This window comes from Crocodylus porosus, unplaced genomic scaffold (assembly GCF_001723895.1).
Source record: "Crocodylus porosus isolate Cpor-Errol unplaced genomic scaffold, CroPor_comp1, whole genome shotgun sequence".
NCBI lineage: Eukaryota > Metazoa > Chordata > Crocodylia > Crocodylidae > Crocodylus > Crocodylus porosus.
Window position 1 is genome coordinate 16748447 of NW_017728920.1, and position 17791 is coordinate 16766237.

The 17791-nt window shown below is 43.3% G+C and overlaps 1 protein-coding gene across 4 annotated transcripts in view; it reads right to left on the reverse strand.

The window, feature by feature from the left end:
• The window catches only part of ANK3 (ankyrin 3), a 380097-nt gene that overhangs the window by 109624 nt on the left and 252682 nt on the right, over positions 1-17791 (reverse strand). For 3 of the 4 annotated variants that reach the window (XM_019538622.1, XM_019538623.1, XM_019538624.1), the window contains exons 22-23: positions 11545-11617; positions 11296-11361 (exon numbers count right to left, since the gene is read on the reverse strand). In XM_019538622.1, the coding sequence (XP_019394167.1) occupies positions 11296-11361; positions 11545-11617 (139 nt within the window). The remainder of the gene's footprint in view (positions 1-11295; positions 11362-11544; positions 11618-17791) is intronic. The other variant, XM_019538625.1, reaches the window with a different exon arrangement.

Consider the following 17791-nt stretch of genomic DNA (forward strand, 5'->3'; position numbering starts at 1 on the left):
ACAGCCACAGACTGTCTGTCAGCTACAGCTGGAGATAGAGGAAAGTAAGCAGTGGTGACTGAGGGTATGGCTGCCTTGGCTGCCAAAGAACTGTTAGATTTGTCACCACCAACACCCACAAAATTATCACCCCAAGTCAAGAGAGGGGAGGGAGAATACTACTTTTGAGCTATAGCGCCACAGGCAGTGGGAGAGGGTTGTGTACATAACTCAATCTTTGGGTCAGGTAGAAAATTCTTTGTCTTTGTGCCCTCCCCCACTTCTCCCCCTGCACGGCTGTGCTGACTCTCTGCTCTGCTCCACCCCCGGATTCCACTATGTTGAACTTCTTTGTAGTTCTCCCCTGCCTGCTTTTGCAGCAGAGTGAAAAGAATGAAATGCTCTGTGCCAGCATTTCAGGGACTGGGATTTTAATCTCTTCTCCTATGCTTCAAACACACCCAGGACAGAGCGCAACACAGGAGTCACTGGAAGGAAAATGCAACATGGAGGGAGAGCTTTGAGCTTCCCCCAACTGAATCCACATTCCTGCTACTAGGAAAGTGGCAGGGAGACAGATGGCAGGTAAAAATAAAATGTGAAAGAGTTTGGTGGCCAAGCCTGGAACTTGACCAAAAATTAGTGTTTTATAGAGCGGTGGTTCTCAACCTTGTTTGTACCACGACCCATTTGTAAACATTAATGGCTAGTCCCGATCTAGTGCCCCTCACTCCCAACCTGCTGCCCCCCAACCTCAGGCCCCAGCCCACCCCACCCCACCCATGTGTGGGGTAGAGGGGGTAGGTGGGGCATGGGGGCCCCCAAACAACCCCTCACAGGTTGGAGTTCTGCCAGCCTGAAAGGGAAAAGCTAGTTTTCTGCATTTTTCTCCTTTAAAAAAGAATCCATTTTTAAAGTCTGTCCATGACCCTTTCATACATTCTTGTGATCCACTTTTGGGTCATGACCCATAAATTTCATAGTTTCATAGTTTGTAGGGTCAGAAGGGACCCCAGCAAAGGTGTTTGTCAAATGACCCCAGCAAGGTGTTTGTCTAGCCTTGTCTTAAAGACTCCCAAGGTAGGAGCCAGCACCACTTCCCTTGGAAGTTGGTTCCAGATCCTCGCCGCCCTGACAGTGGAGTAGCGCCTCCTGATGTCTAGTCTGATCTACCCTCTGCCAGCTTATGACTTATTTCTTGTCATTCCTGGTGGCGCTTAGAGGAACAGGGACTCCCTCAGTGCCTGCTGGTCCCCTCTGACTAGTTTGTAACAGGCCACTAGATCCCCCCTCAGCCTTCTCTTGTGGAGGCTGAACAGGTTCAGGTTCCTGAGCCTCTCCTCATAGGGCCTGCCCTGCTGCCCCCTGATCATGCGAGTGACCCTCCTCTGGACCCTCTCCATGTTGTCCACATCCCTCTTGAAGTGCAGCGCCCAGAACTGGATGTAGTACTCCTGCTGCGGCTTGACCAGTGCCACAGAGAGGGGGAGGAACACCTCCCTGGACCTGCTTGAGATGCATCTGTGGATGTATGACAAGGTATGGTTGGCCTTCCTGACTGCATCTCCACACTGCCGGCCCATGTTCATCTTGACATCAGTGATGACTCCAAGATCCTTTTCTGCCTCTGCACTGAAGAGAAGGGAGTTCCCCAGACTGTAGGTGTGCTGCTGGTTCCTCCTTTCCAGGTGCATCACCTTGCATTTGTCAGTGTTGAAACCCATCCTATTCTCATCCGCCCACCCCTGTAACCTGTCTAGGTCCGATTGCAGCCTATTCCTCCCTTCCAGCACGCCCACATCCCCCCACATCTTAGTGTCATCAGCAAATTTGAACAGGGTGCTTTTTACCCCCTTGTCCAAGTCACTGATGAAGATTTTGAAGAGCGGGAGCCTGAGGACTGAGCCCTGCAGAACTCCACTGCCCACATCCTTCCAGGCTGAAAATGACCCATCCACCACCACTCTCTGGGTGCGGCTCTCCAGCCAGTTAGCGACCCGTTTGACTGTGTAGGCATCGACTCCACAGTTGCCCAATTTCTTAATGAGTATGGGGTGAGAGACAGTGTTGAAGGCCTTCCTAAAGTCCAGAAAGACTATATCCACTGTGCCACCTGCATGCAGGGATTTGGTGACCTGGTCACAGAAGGCCACCAGGTTGGCCTGATAGGACCTGCCTCTGATGAACCCGTGTTGGTTGCCCCTAAGCATAACCTCCCCTGCTGTCCACTTGTGGACATGTGGCAGGATAATTCTCTCAAAAAGCTTACCCAGGATCGAGGTAAGACTAACTGGCTTATAGTTTCCTGGGTCCTCCTTCCTCCCTTTTTTGTAGATGGGAACCACGCTGGCCCTCTTACAGTCCTCTGGCACCACACCAGAGCACCACGAGTGCTTGTAAAGCTGTGCCAAGGGTCCCGCAATGACCTCAGCTAATTCTCTCAGCACTCTGGGGTGGAGATCATCAGGACCAGCTGATTTAAATACATCCAGTCTCTCCAGAAGTTCCCTGACTAGATCCTCTCTGACCCTTGGCCTAGGTGCGCCTCCCCTGGGGCTTGAGGGGGGCCCGGTGCGGGGGCTGATCTGGTCACTGCTCAGGAAAATGGAGGTAAAGAAGTCATTAAATAGGTTAGCTTTGTCATCTGGTGTGACGACCAGATTTCCTAGCATGTCTTGCAGGGGCCCCATGTTGAGAAATGGTGTTATACAGCATGTTCCAGAGCCTTCACCAATTTTGGCTAATTTCTTCCCACATTTGCACATGCTTTCCCTGACAGAACTCTGTTTTCAGGCTCTGGCAAAATCAGCATGAATGGCAAGTAAAAAGTTACCCCCAGCTACATGTTGAGCTAGCTAACACTGAGGAAGGACATGAGAACGGGAATGGGCCCAATGAAAAGTGTTCAGATCCAAATCTTATAATTAATTTTCCTTGTAATGAGCATACAACTACTATAGAAATACGAGTTTAATCACAACACTTAGATCTGGATCTGAGCTCTTCTTAAAGCCAAGGTGCCCAGATCCAGGGTTTCAATTTGAGCCTCATTTTCAAACTTGAACAGTGACTATTATGTAGTCCTTACAGTACCATACTGTTGACATAGACTAATATTTAGAAGACAAATTTCAATCCTTCAATCCTGTGACAATCTTTCTGATGACAAGATAAAATAGGTGCATGAAAACCTGAGAGTAGTTAAGTCCAATGACCCAGAACTAGATTAAGAACAATATCCTGCACAATTTCAAGCTATACCCTGAACATCCCATTGAGCTAAGATGGTTTACATTCAGACATAATAGGAAAAATATCACTATTTTCCTCTCAATGTATGACTTGGCAAGTTTTTCCCAGATGCATCTATATGATGCCTGTTTAATTCTTCAACATGAGGTAATATTTTGTGGTGAGACTTGTAGAAAAACCGTCAGGTTCTATTAGATGATGGTCGAAAAAACCACCTAAGGAACTGTGCTACTGGTCCACGGTAACTGGGAATTTGAACTGGGATGAGGGGCATACATTTGTCTATATACCCAGTCTTCTATGAGGTACAGAACTACAGTGTTGTCTCAAAGGTGAGCTCTCCAGACAGGCAGTAATGGGAACCTGCATCTTGGTCTACACCACCAGGGGAGCCCAGTTACTGACAGCCTACCCTCTTGCTGCCAGGGAACGGGGTGGTCTATCAATGATCAGATGGCAGTTGCTGAAAAGCAGCCACTGTCAAAGACAGCCTTCTACGGCCTGAGGGGTTGCAAGGGCAAGCAGAATTCTCTCCTCACCACTATGACTGTTGGTAACACTGCTGCCACAGCTGGAGCATCAATTCTTGCCAGGGCCCTGATAGCAGTAGCAGAAATTCAGGTTCTGGTGCCCACAGTGTCACTGCTGCTGTCAGCACAGTAGCAATAGCCAGGGTGGCAGTAGCCAGGGTGGCAGTAGCAAGGTTTCAGCAGGGTTCCCTGAGAGCTTGCTGCTCTCCCTTTCTCCCTCCCACTGGAAGGGGAGGAAGGAGAGGAGAAAATGTGGGATGCTGTGAGTCCTATCAGTTTGGCTTCTGATCCCAATCTTTACTATGTTAGACAGTGCTTGGATTAGGGCTACTTAGGGTGTGGCCACAAATAACACTTAGAATGGTCCAAATGTGGTTTAAACCTAAAGCAGACAAACATACAAGACTGTTAAACTGGTTTAAATCTACATGGAACAGTTCAGAAGGGTACCGGAACATCAACTACAATTTTGAACTTGTTCAGTGTTATGTATGGACACCAAATGTTCTGTGACATGGGTCTGGTTGGTCCTTCAGGCATCCTACACTGCATCACTCTTCACCCACCCCAGTGCTGTATCTGATTCACCTTGTAAGCAGTGAGGACTCCACTGTCCGTTTTTGTTCGCTCTTTTTATCAATGAGCTCCCTTGCATGGCTATTTTGCTAATAGCTATTTAATAACTAGCTGTTCTTACTTCCTGTGTAACCATAACCCCTGAACATGCCCCCAGCCACAAGGAATCAAAAAGTGTGAGTCCAAGCACTCTGTCCCCACCAAGTCAGGCACACACATGGCAGACTTTAAGCAACTAAAATTTACTGAATCCTTTTTTTAAGATAAGGGAAAGTAGAAAGGTGAAAACACTCCAAGTAACACTCAAACCATGCATGCTTGCCTCCCTTTACCCATTGCGAGGCATGCTGTGCTGGGTTCTCCCTGGCAAAGTCACAGCACTTCATATAATTGTGAACCAATTCCCACTCCATGGCATTTGGGAATGCTTCAAACATTACATACATACATCTACACCCACTAGTGGAACTGAGGGCAGGCCATCAATGCAGCAGTCCCATGTACCACCTTTGCAGGAGTGCAAAAATTGGAGCCCTATGAGGAATTGCTGTCCAGGGCCTGGACCTCCCTTCTATGCCTCTACCTGCATTCTTATTTGTGCTGCTTGCACGGCTTTAATCTTGTCAATTTTGAAAAGACCTCCCTGGGATGGACCTTGTACATTTATCAATTGTGTCATCTGCACTGTTTTAAAATAGCCATTATTTGACCCGGCATTTCCAGGTCAAATAGCTATCAGACTACTTTATAAGCTTTAATGTACTGACCTCTATTAACCTGAATGAGTATTCGGTATCTACATCTCTGTAAAGCACTGAAAACTTATGGGAGAAGGGTCTCAGAATCCATCACTATTATTTGCAAAGTGCTAATGACCTGCTTCATAGGACAAGGCAGCTCCTTTCCTATGGAGTCTGTAATTTAATAAGGGGTTGGGGGAGAAAAAGAGACTTTGGCCTAATATCCTTTATTAATCATAGATTTCACTTTGGAATGAAGCATCGTTACTATTTGAATACAGACAGCAGGATTCAAGTAACATATATTCCGAGTGCTCTATGCATAAAACGGAGGGAGATAAATGCCTTAAAAAGTACACTTAAAAGTAGTCAGTGGGAAATGCTAAAGCTTCAAACTATTCATTACACATCTCCTTTCTCTTGAGATTCACAATGACAAGTCACACTTCTGAGATCATTATGCACTTAGTTTTTGAAGATAGGGGATTCAGAAAGCAACAGCAGTGGTGATGGTGTTTATCTTTTGCTCAGTAGCTTAGTAGCTACAGCATTCACCCTGGGAAGTGAGGGACTTGAGTTCTATATAAGGCCAGCATAGCATAGGTGGCTGCTTAGGGTGGCAAATTGTAGAGGCAGTAAAAACAGGCCTCTGGGTGAACAGGAAGTCCACCAGCACTCTGGGCAGGCAGGCAGTATATGCATTTGGCCAAGAGCCACCATATCCAAGGTCAGAAAGTCTGGCTTTGTCCAGATCACCTTGCTTCTTCCCCCACCCCTTCTCTCAGCTGTAGTCCTTTCCAGACCCCTGCCCCTCCTGGCCCTTCCAGGCACACTTCACCTAATGCCCAGAGGAGGCTGCAGATCAAGTTGAAGGTCTGAGCCCCATGTCCTGGCTAAACCACTGCTGTTGTGGGCAGCTGTGGAACACACAGGGGAATTGGGGCAAGTGGCATGGGCTTTGGCTGCCTTGCACTCTCCATGCACATGTGTAACCAGCTGTTTCTCAGCACTTTGAGGAAGGACAGACCAATGGAGCACAGCCCCATGCCTCCCAGCAAGGCAGCTTCCTGTGGTGTCCAGAGAAGTGGTGGGCAGCTGGGCAGAACTTTTGTCTCATACCATGCCCAACCTTGCCCCTTTGTGTCACACAGTGGCTGAGGGGAAAGGAGTGGCACTGCTCATGGGCTCCTGTGACCAAGTGTTTTATAGGTTATATGGGGCTAAAGAACAGGGTAAGTTGGCCCTCACCATTCCTCCTGTGGAAGCTAGGCCTCCTGAAAGAACAAATATGCCAGTGTTGTGGGACTCAGAGTGAACAAGCAAGAAGAAACCTGCTTCTGGGAAGATGGGGAATCTCAATTCTTGAGGCAATCTAAATCTGGCCCAAAGTTCCTACTTATGGAGGTAAGGTCTAAAAATGACATGTTTTGGGTTATTCTAAACCAATACATTGCTGCCTGTATCCAGTTTCATAATCTATTTACTGGGAGTTACTGGAGTATATCATATGGAAATCTATTTGTAAGCATCCGGAGGAGAAAAAGCAGATCACAAGCAGCTGGCATGGATTTCCTAAGAACAAATTGTGCCAAACAAACGTAATGTCCTTCTTTGACAAAGTAACTACTTAGATGGATGAAGGAAATGCAGTGGATATAACGTATATGGACTTCACAAGGCTTTTGACAAAGTCCATTATGACATTCTCACAAATAAGGAGAAATGTGGGCTGAACAAAACTACTATAAGGTAGGGAGACAACTGGATGAATAGCCACAAGAAAAAGTGTAATTATAAATGGATCCATGTGAAAATGGCAGGAGCATAATTTGGGTGCTGGAATAGAGAGCTTCTTGAGCAAATTTGAAGATGGCATGTCACTGGGAAGGATTGTGAATATATTGGAAGACAGGAGTACAATTTGGAAGGATCTTGACAAGTTGGAAAGCTGAGCTGGATCTAAGAGGTTGGAGTTTAATGCTGATAAATGCAATGTGCCACACATTAGGAAGAATAATCAGAAACAAATACAAGATGGGTGACAACTTGTTGATTGGCAACATTATGGAGAAGGATCTGGGAGCCCTGGTAGATCATAGACTCAATATAAGTCTGCAGTGTGATGCAGCTGCACAAAAGGCAACTATGGTTTTGGGATGCATCAATAGAAGCACTAGAGGCAAGACACAGGAGGTGATAATGAGTCTTTACTCAGCACTGGTTAGGCCTCATCTAGAGTACCGTGTAGAGTCTGGGGCTTCACATCTTAAAAAGGAAATGGAGCAAATATAGAGGGTCCAGAGGTGGATAACAAAAATGACAAAGGGGTTGGAAAGCAAGTCATACTTGGCTGAAGGAAACAGGCATGTTTAGTTTGTGTAAAGAGGAAATATGACTACCTTCTGCCTACCACCAAACTACTTTGAGGTAAACAGATTATTCCAACTTTTCTCTGAGCCTAATCTGCATATAAAATGAACTTTTCCAAACAGGAGATTTTATCACACCTTTAACTCTTCTATGAAATATGAACTTTCATTTCTACCCAGGAGAACTTTTACAATGTTTTCTCCAATGTCCGATGAAGGGTGTTTGTGCCTGGAAGCTTGCAGTTAAAGATTTTTTTTCAAAAAACTAATTGATCTAATAAAAGATATCACCTTTACCACGAGTCCTGATTGCTAGTTTTTGTAAAGGGCACTTGACAAGGTATATGATAGCAGTCTTCAAATACTTGAAGGGGTGCTACAAAAAAAGAAAGATAACACCTTTTATCCTTTGCTGCAGAGACCAGGACACAGATTGATGGCCTGCAGTTGCAGAAAAGTAAGTTTAGATTGGATATCAGGAAAAAAAACTTCTTCATAGTTAGAACAGTAAGGCAGTGGAACAGACTGCCAAGAAGCTGCGGAATCTCCATCACTGGAGGTGTTTAAGAAGATGCTAGATAAGCATTGGTCGGGGATGATCTAGGGGATGCTTTATGTTCTTGTATGGGGATTTCCCATGGTTCTGGGCTTTACTGGTTGCTTCCCAGGACTAGGAAGATTTTTTTTTCTTTGCCTGCCTGCTGTTTGACAGGGATGTTCCAGTGCTTCTGCTGGGACTTAAACCAAGAGGTTCATGGCTAGAGAGTCTTACTGCTTCACTCAGGATTGGACCAATCACCAGGGTCCTGGTTAGGCTGATACAGACCGTGTACCCTCTTCCCCTTGCTTTCCTCTGTAGCAGGGGTTGTATCCCTCTTCCTTAGATCTTTTGAGCATATTTTAACAACCTTCATAGCAGAACATTGTCCACTGTGGTCCCCCTGTTTTACCTGTGGCAGGTTAAGGTGTTAGTCTTGCAGTTGTCAGTGTTGACCATGTACTTCTGCTAAGAGTTTGAACAATGGATTTGTATAGGATGGTTTGGATAGGGATGATCTTGGCATAGGCAGGGGACTAGACTAGATGACCTTTGGAGGTCCCTTCTAGACCTACTTTTCTATGATTCTACTATTTGAAGCATTCATAATATTATTTAACATTTTAAAACTGTCTTTTAAATATAATTTAGTGAATTTATCTATCTTTCATAGAACTATAAGACTAGTACTGAATCTATAGATGCTGCAACACATTACTGCAATGCCTTAAATAATAAATTCTGTGATTGCCAGTCCATACTTAAATGTTTCTCACCTGGCTTTTTAGACAAATGAGTTTTTATTCTAGCACTAGCAAATATACTATTATTTTTTGTTACATTAATGAACACTGTAATAAATTAGTATTCAGGCCAGCTATAATCATTTTGTTCTATGCTATGAAAAGTACAATTAGAAAATGACAACCTAGGAGAGTTTTTTAAAAAATATAAGTAGATTATAAGAATATTAACTATGTGGAGATATAATAATGGAACAAACATGCTGAAAATTTCTGAATTAAAAAAAAGCCTGCCCCCCCACCATGAACCAAAAATTTAACATAGTTTTTGCATTTTAACAAAGATTTTAACATTTTGCTAAAAGGGCTTCTTTTTTCAAATTTTTAAAATACTATAAAGGAAATTTGGAAATTTAAAAATGAACTTCTTGAGAAGCATGAAATCAGAAGACAGACTAAATAGAAAGACTAAGGAAAATTGCAACTAATGCCTCAGTAACTGGTACACAGAAAGAAATTATAGCTCTGGTGCAAGCTAAAAGGAACACAATGGAAAACAACAAAAACCTGTTACATTGTTTTCATCATGATGATGAATTTCATCAAGACAGAGAAAGCAAGGGTCTTTGCACTGTTGCATTTGTAAAGGTTTGCGGGGAGGTGGGGGGTGGGGGGGAGTTAACAGGGAAAGTGGTCAGCAAGGATTTTCTGAGTATCTCAGGATCATGGAAGAGCCTTGAATAGGCCATCATTGCAGTAATGGCTGCAGCAAGTAGCTCAAAATCCTTACATAGATGGTACTGAAAATGTATGGGGCCTTATTTCTGTCCCCATACAGAATTTACTATACACAGACTCATTAATTGGACCTTGTGTGAACTGCAGCTTCTTCTTGAGGTGGCACAGTTGTGTATCTCCTTTTATATAGGGCTGAGCTTAAAGAAGAGTAGGCAAAATATGGCCTAAGGGCTGGATCAGCCTGCCAAGGGATTTTATCTCACCTGTGGCAGGTCCCTCAGCCCCACGTGGCCCAGGTACAGGGGGCATCCCAGGCTGTGGTGCATGCAACCAGTCCTGCCATCCCCAGTTGCTCAGTGGGGCTGGGGCAATGCAGTGGCTGGACTCAGCTTCCAGCAGCGGCTCCATCCAGCTGCTGCATCCAGCTGCTGCTGCCAGTGTTCCTGCTCCTGTCAGAACCCAGGCACTGCAGGCCTATCTGCCCCACAACCACCAGCAGGGGCAGTGCCACCAGCCCTGGGCAACTCAGCCTGTCTGTCCACTGTACCCACGACTGGAGGCACCAGACAGTGTGGGCAAGTGGGGTTTCCATGGAGACAGGCCCAGGGCCCCTGCAGCCAAGAGGATGGGATGGGACCATGAGCAGTTGGAGAGCAGTGTCCAGGAGTGGGAGGGTAAGTGGGGCCATGGCCAGGATTTTGGGGAGGTGAGTGTGGGGCCATATGGGGACCAGATCTCAACTCTGACCTGGGCATTCGCCCTGCATGCCTGCAGCCTCATTCCATCTGCTCAGCTGAATGCGACCTGCCCACAGGGTTTCTGGGTTGGTTTCCATGAAGACCCCACTCTCCTGCTTCATCCAGTGCCCCTGAACCAGTCTAGTAATCTACCACTTAAAGAGTTTTGGTGAGCTGTTGTAGGCCAGGGAGGAAAGGTGACCTAAGTGTCCCAAAACTCCCTGAGTTGCCCTCCAGCCCAAATAATTGCCCACGCCTGGCTTTAATGTTGTAACAACCTGCAAATACGTGTAGGTTGGAACACAACTTGTAGTGAGGATGATTTAGAGGGTGACACCAGGAATCTCAACTGCTTAGAGAATTTCACAACGGCTCTGAGCACACACTGCACTTCATAGTTGCAAGCAGCAGCACCCAAGCACATGGCTCTTCTAATAAAGACCCAAATTCTTGCAATCCAAATGGAGTCCCTTTATTATTGCACAGCACTTCACAGTCTAATTCAGTACTAACAGATATGTTCACTCTCTGTGCACTCTGTAACACCCTAACACATGTTAGTCATGATAGCACATCATCCTCATATTGCAATAAAAGTGTAAACTTCTGTGGCGTTACACTAAATGATGATTTTTTTTTTACTCTAGCAGCTCTTTTCATATCAGGCACTTACTATCAATTTAAAATCAATAGTCCCAATACTCATTTTACAACAGAGATGTTAAAAAATCCTAACAGTTATCTCACATTGTCAGCCATCTTCCCAAGTATTTCAATATGTCTGTCTAATATGTACCTTTTAAAATTTAAATAGAGAAACTATTTCTCTCTCTCTTTATAATAGAAACTGCAGCAGAGAGAATATCCCAGAAAATTAGTCATTACTTAATTAAGAGTAAAGCAAAAGTTATGACAAAAATTAAAGTGTTATCAGAAGTCAGAGAATTTTTGAAAGCACACTTAGTATAATGCACAAATTGTTGCTAGCAGGGTAGTAATGGTTAAAGTTAGTTTAAAAAGAGTTAATTTCTACACAAAGGACATTTTAAAAAATGAGGTTAAACTCCACTGCAATACAAAAATGCACAAATACCTTCTTCAACATCTGATATATATTCACCATCACTGAGAATTTCAGGGACATTGGCTTTACGAACTGCTGATTTAAATAAATAAAATAAATAAAAAGTTGAATATCCGTATGTCAACAAAACAATTTAGTGCCATAGCTAATAAAACATTTTGCAACAGTGATCATTCAATAAGCAAAAAATGAATTTAATAACAATTGATGTTACAGCAAGTAGACTTAAAGTAGATAAAATTTTACTTTTTTATATACCTTCATCATCAGACATATCAAGGACTTCATTCATAGTTTCTGGTACATTCATTTTATGCTTTTCTGTGACAGTCTGTTAAAGAAAATAATATTATTTCAGAGTCCTGATATTTGTATCAGAAACACTTCAATTTATTGTTATATAAACATTTAAAGTGTAAGATGGGCTGTATGACCTCAAATTAGCAGAATATATCTTCTTATTTTAATTTCTAAGGATAGCTCCATAGAATTATGTATCAAAATACAGGTCCTTAAAATTAAAAAAACAAACTCTGAACCATATTATAGCAATGTATATTCAAGCACTTGAGTAAATTGTTCTGAAGTCTCAAGAAATGATGGTAGTACCTTATTTTTTTAAGGTACCACCCCTAAATGCACAAATGGAATAGAAGACTAAAATTAAAAAAGAATGGAGCCTGAAGTAGTACCTTTCTCTGACTAGTTTCACTGACTTTAAAATGAGAAGGAGTTTCACAATCTAGAGCTAAACTAGCAAGACCTTTCCTGCTGAGGGAACCTTCTATGTACCTGCAGTGGAAATATTTTGGGATTTGAGATTGAATTTATTTCTATAATATTTTTAACTGATGTCTGACATCATTTTTCTGAACTCAATAATCATATTAAAGTTATGGATCTCATCAGAAGCATTTGGACAGAATGCACTCATCTGATTGATGTTTACTCCTGTCATTCACACTGATTCAGCTCTAAGGAGCAACATAAGAAAATTCACAAGTAGCAACATGCCTGTAGTCTTCATTTAGGTTATTAATATGAAACAAGATTCCTAAAGCCTTAATTACTTCTTAAAAAACAGTATTTTGAAACCCTAACGACAGTGCAAAATTTTGTGTTTAAAGAAAAAAAAAGGAATTGAAAAGCAATATTATTTGGGGTCCCATGAAAAAAGCTATACCAGATTTGATATTCAAACCATGACCATCAGTGAATTCAAAGATGGAACCTCATTTACATTACCTTCTATCCTACCATCATTATTTCTCGGTTCTCAAAAGCAAATCACAAATCATTAAAAAAGTTCTAGGCAGTAAAAATACTTCTAAGCTCTTATTTCCGCCTCTATTTTTAAATATTTAATTTCTGTCTTGCCTCATAAATAATTCTGTGGCACTTCATGTCTTTCATGGCTGCTGGTATCATTTGATAAACCGAGTAATTCCTGTGTGATGATAACACCATTGATGTTACTAAAAGGCCTTACACTCATTTTGCTTTGGAATAACTACTGACATGCAGATATGCAGAACCTGGAGGAACAGAACAGGCCAGAGGGTTTGTGGCTCAGTGAAGGGAGAGAACCCTGCTACCAAAGGAGCACAAACACTCCCAGTGCTGTTTATCTATTTTATCCAATGAACAGTAAATGCAAGATGCAGTTGCCCAACTTTAATGAGAGTAGTATGTAGTGCTTTTAGGCCTGGCCCACAGAAGCAGTAGATACAGATTTGAACCACCTTTAGGTGAGGAAGGTCTGTAATCTGGGTCTCCTTCTCCCTGAGCAAGTACCCTTTCAGTAGGCCAGGGCTGTCCAACTGGTGATGCATACCGCCTACGGCCTCCAGAATTTCAGTTCAGGCACTACTTCTCCCCACTGCTTCAGTGACTGCTACTGACAGTCTCCAAGCTTCCTCTCCTTCATCTGGCTTCTGCTTTCTGCCCCCACCCCTGGGACAGAGCAGAGCAGCACAGCTCATGAGAGGGTACAGCTGGGCAGCTCAGAGGGGCAAAGGACCCTGTGCGGGGATGCCAGCGAAGTGTAAGGAGTGGAGCCTACGTTGTGCAGCGCGGTGTCCAGGGTGCAGGGGCACTGGTATGCTGCAGCAGGGTGGGGCAGAGGGCAATGTCCGCCACATGGTGCAGTGGTGGTGGGAGCATGTGGTATGACACACAGCCTACACACCATGCAGTCCAGGGGGTATGTGGCCTGTGCAATATGTGGCCTGTGGCCCCTAACCACAGAGAATTTTTACAGCCCTACACAAGGCTATTGGGCTGAAAAGCTGAAAGGCACTCCTCTCCTCTCCTTTTCCAGCAAGGACAGCTCCTCTCCCTTTTGCAGCAACCGAGCAATTTCATGTCACGGAGTTGGAAACAGAATCCCAAAGTACGGTACATGCACAAAGGTGCTCTTATGCACCTATATATCTGCCACTTAGGCACATGGAGAATAAATAAGAGCTGGCTGCAGGAATTTACAATTCGCATTATACAATATAGGTGACATCACCTACATGTCTTAATTTTAATTAACATTATTATTTAGGCCTCTGTCTAAAGCTAAGGAAAAGTGTTTGAGGCTGTACAATCCTTTCTGTGCCTAACATTTCTTATGGTCTTACACACAAGGTGATTTATTGCAACTTCATTCTTTTCAACCCACAGCACATATTATCATAGACAATTAGGGTTGCAAAGGACCTTAGGAGGTCATTTAGTCCAACCCTCTGCTGAAAGCAGAACGGTCTCTAACTATATCACCACAGCCAAGGCTTTGTCTAGCCAGAGCTTAAAAACCTCCAAGGACAGAGCTTTCACCACCTTTCAGGGTAACCTGTTCCAGTGCCTTACTACCTTCCTCATGAGAAAGTTTTTCCTAATATCTAACCTAAACTTCCTTTGCTGCAACTTGAGGCCATTGTTCCATCATCTGCCACTGCTGAGAACAGTTCAGCTCCATCCTCTCTGGAACCACCCTTCAGGTAGTTGAATGCTGGTATTAAATCCCCCTCTCCATCTTCATTTCTCCAGACTAAATGGCCATGTCCAGACGTGCATGGATGTTTGGTTCTCCAGGGACAACTAGCAGCACCACATCTTGCGCTGCTGCTAGTTGTCTCTGGAGAATGCCTGTGCCATGTGCACTCTGGCACATGGCAAGCTGCCCTGGGTGGAGTTGGGGAGGCTGGGGCCAGCACTGGACTGGCCCCAGCAGCCTTACTTGGAGTCCTGGGGGCCTCCTGGGGATGTACCCACATTACTCCTCCTGCACAAAGCCTGGCCAGTGCAGTATGTAGTCTGGCCAGTGTGTAGCCTAGCTCTGACTTTGGGTGATGCACACCACCACGAGCAATACTCTGCTTTTTTTATGGTGGATTTTTTCTGATGCCTGGATATTCAGGGGTCAAAAAAACCTTGCATGCTACTTCCTTGCAGCACAGAGAACAATGGAATGTGTGGTATGTGATGCCGCAGATGTGTCTGCCTCACCAAATACTGCATGACTGCACTTATCTGGACGCAGCCAATAAGCCCAGTTTCCTCAAGCTCTCCTCAGAAGTCACGTGCCACAGCCCCCTAACTATTCTTGCTGCCCTCTGCTGGACTCTCTAATTTGTATTGGGGGGCCCAAAACTAGACGCAGCACTCCAGATATGGTCTCACCAGTGCTGAAGAGAGGAAGAATCACTTCCCTCAATCTGCCGGCAATGCTCCCAATAACACAGCCCACTATGCCATTAACTGCCTTCCCAACAAGAGTACACTGTTGGCTCATATTCAGCTTACTGTAACCCACAGGTCCTTTTCTGCAGTGCTGCTGCTTAGCCAGTTGATCTCCAGCCTGTCCCAGAGCATATTAAAGTTATCTACCTTTCGATGTGAATCCAGGAATGTAACATGAATCAAATTAATTCAGTAACTCTAACAGCTAAATCTAAGCCAGCCTCTTTGGATTTCCGAGCAAAACGAGTTTTTTTTTTCCTTGGCTAGATCTCTATAGTATTTAAGCTTCAAATTACATGGTTCTGTTTTGGCTGCTTAGCTTCCTGAAACATTTTTTTAGGTGTCCATTACTCAGTAAAGCTTAATTTATCTCTGATATACTATTTTGGAGTCTTATTAGAGATAAATAATTTCTAGTAAAGGGTTAAAAGGTGGTCCAAAAGATTTAGGAACCAGATTATTTTCTGGCATATTTATTGGTATTCTTTCTTCTGAAATTTATTTTGCCATATTTTTGAAGGGACAAGTTAAATTTTATACAAGTTACTGAAACATACAATGAAGCCAAGGAACTGACAGGAAAAAATGCTGACATTAAGTCTGGCTTGGGTTTCTTCCACATAGCAACCAATACTTGGGTAAACTGATGACAATGACATTTTGGATGAGTATACACAACCTGTTTTCTATCTACAACAGGCCTATATATCAATGGCATGTATGCACATCTTTTTTGATTTACTATTAACAGTAGCTTTAATTTAAAAGAAGGAAAATAGTGAGGTTTTTGGAGCTTCAAATGGTTTTAGTTTGAAATCAATCTTGGACTAGCAAGCATGATAATTCACATGCTTCCCACATCACAAACTGCACCACAGTAGAATAACTATATTTCTATAACAACAGGGGTAGAATAACTACTTCACACAATAACAACACTTTCCTCTCCAAGTTTTTTTTGTCTTCTGGAGAAGACAGATCAATGTTGGCCCCAACATACTAGGCAGTGTTGGATAATTTCTGGGACACAGTCTCTAAATCTGGCATCCTACAGACCTACAAACCCACTGTCTGACTCTAAATACCTGTTAAGTATCCAAAATAATGCTTTTTTCTTGGGACAATCATGGCTAAATTAACTGTCATTCATTCCAGAGACAAACTATATGCGTAAAGGGCCATGAACCTCTTCTTTTGCTACAGGTTTTGACTTGGATCAAATTAGAACTGTTTCAAAACACTGCATCTGTTTGTACCCTGAGATAGTACTTTTTCTTGAAATAATTGTGGCTAATTTGAGTTAATAACCATTCATTCCAGGAACAAGCTACATATGAAAAGTGCTCTGCTGCTTTTGACTTAGATCAGTCAGAACTGCCTCAGCTATGATGTGTTTTTACTCTGAAGTTGAATAATATGCTTTTATCTCTGTTGGATCCCAGAGGCTTTGTCCCAAAAGAAATCTTACATGTTTTTACCCTTACATACGACACTCGTGTCCTTCCATTATGTTCTTAGCATTTCTTATGACAATATTGTATTACGGACTCATATTGAGTTTGTGATCTAATATTACTCCCAGATCTTTTTCAGGAATGCTGCAGCTTACCCTGTTTAAGTCCCTAGTTTATTATGTATGCATTTTATTGTTCTTTCCTAAAAGCAGTTTTTATTCTTGTTTTAATTTAATTTCAAGCAACTTACTTCAGATCATTTCTCTATTTGTCATTGTCATTTTGAATCTTAATCTTGTCCTCTAAAGTGTCTGCTAATCCACCCAGTGCAGCATCATCCTCACATTTAGTAAGTGTACACTCAATTCTATCTTCCAAGCTAATAATGGAAATTTGGAACAGCTGGCTCAGGACAGACCCTTGGTGGACCCTGCTTGATATCATCACTCAATCGGTTTGTCTACATGAGATGTTTACTGCATAGAATACTAATTAGCTGTGCAGTAAATGTCTTGCCAGCTATATAAGCTCCCCTATTAAGCTGAAGTAAATTAACTTCCTCTGCAGCAAGATAGTACTTGCAGCAGGATAGTACTCTCCTGTTGTGGAGTGAAAAACTCTGTAGCAGCACACATGTAGACACTGCTCCAGCTAGTTAGGGCATGAGGGTGCTTCAGTGTAGGGGCTGCCTGCCAGTTAGCCTTGCACTGAAGTACCTTTGTGCCCCAGCCAGCCCCTCCACAGCTTGTTGAGCCTGGAGGAGCAGCCACAGGGTGGTAGGCTGATCCCTGAGGCCCCTGATCAGCCAGGACTAGTCTGACCCAGCTCAACATGCTGAGATCCTGGGTGCATGTGCAGCAATAAGCTCCAAAGCAACTGCTGTGCATTAATAGGCAAATGTAGATGTGCCGAGCTTGACACTGAGTTGTTGATGAGTACTCCTCAGCTTTAATTATCCAATCCTTAAGCACCATCATATAGTGGCTTTGTTTAAATCATCTTTCCTCTTCTTATTTAGGAGAATGTAACAAGAGAATTCTAACTCCTTTAAAAAATATCAAAGCCTTACTAAAACTGAGGCACATCACATCCATTATTTTCAGGACTTCCAACTAGTGATAAGTGGTTAGGCATGAATTAGAGGGATGGTGGGGGTACCCTGTTGTTATGGAAATGGAGAAACAACTTTCCAACCACAATTATTTCAGGTTTGAGAACTCCCTATATTTATAAGCAAATGGTACTGCCACAGGCACACATATGCCCCCAACGTATTTATAGTTTAATGGTTTCATAGTTTCTAGGGTCGGAAGGGACCTGAG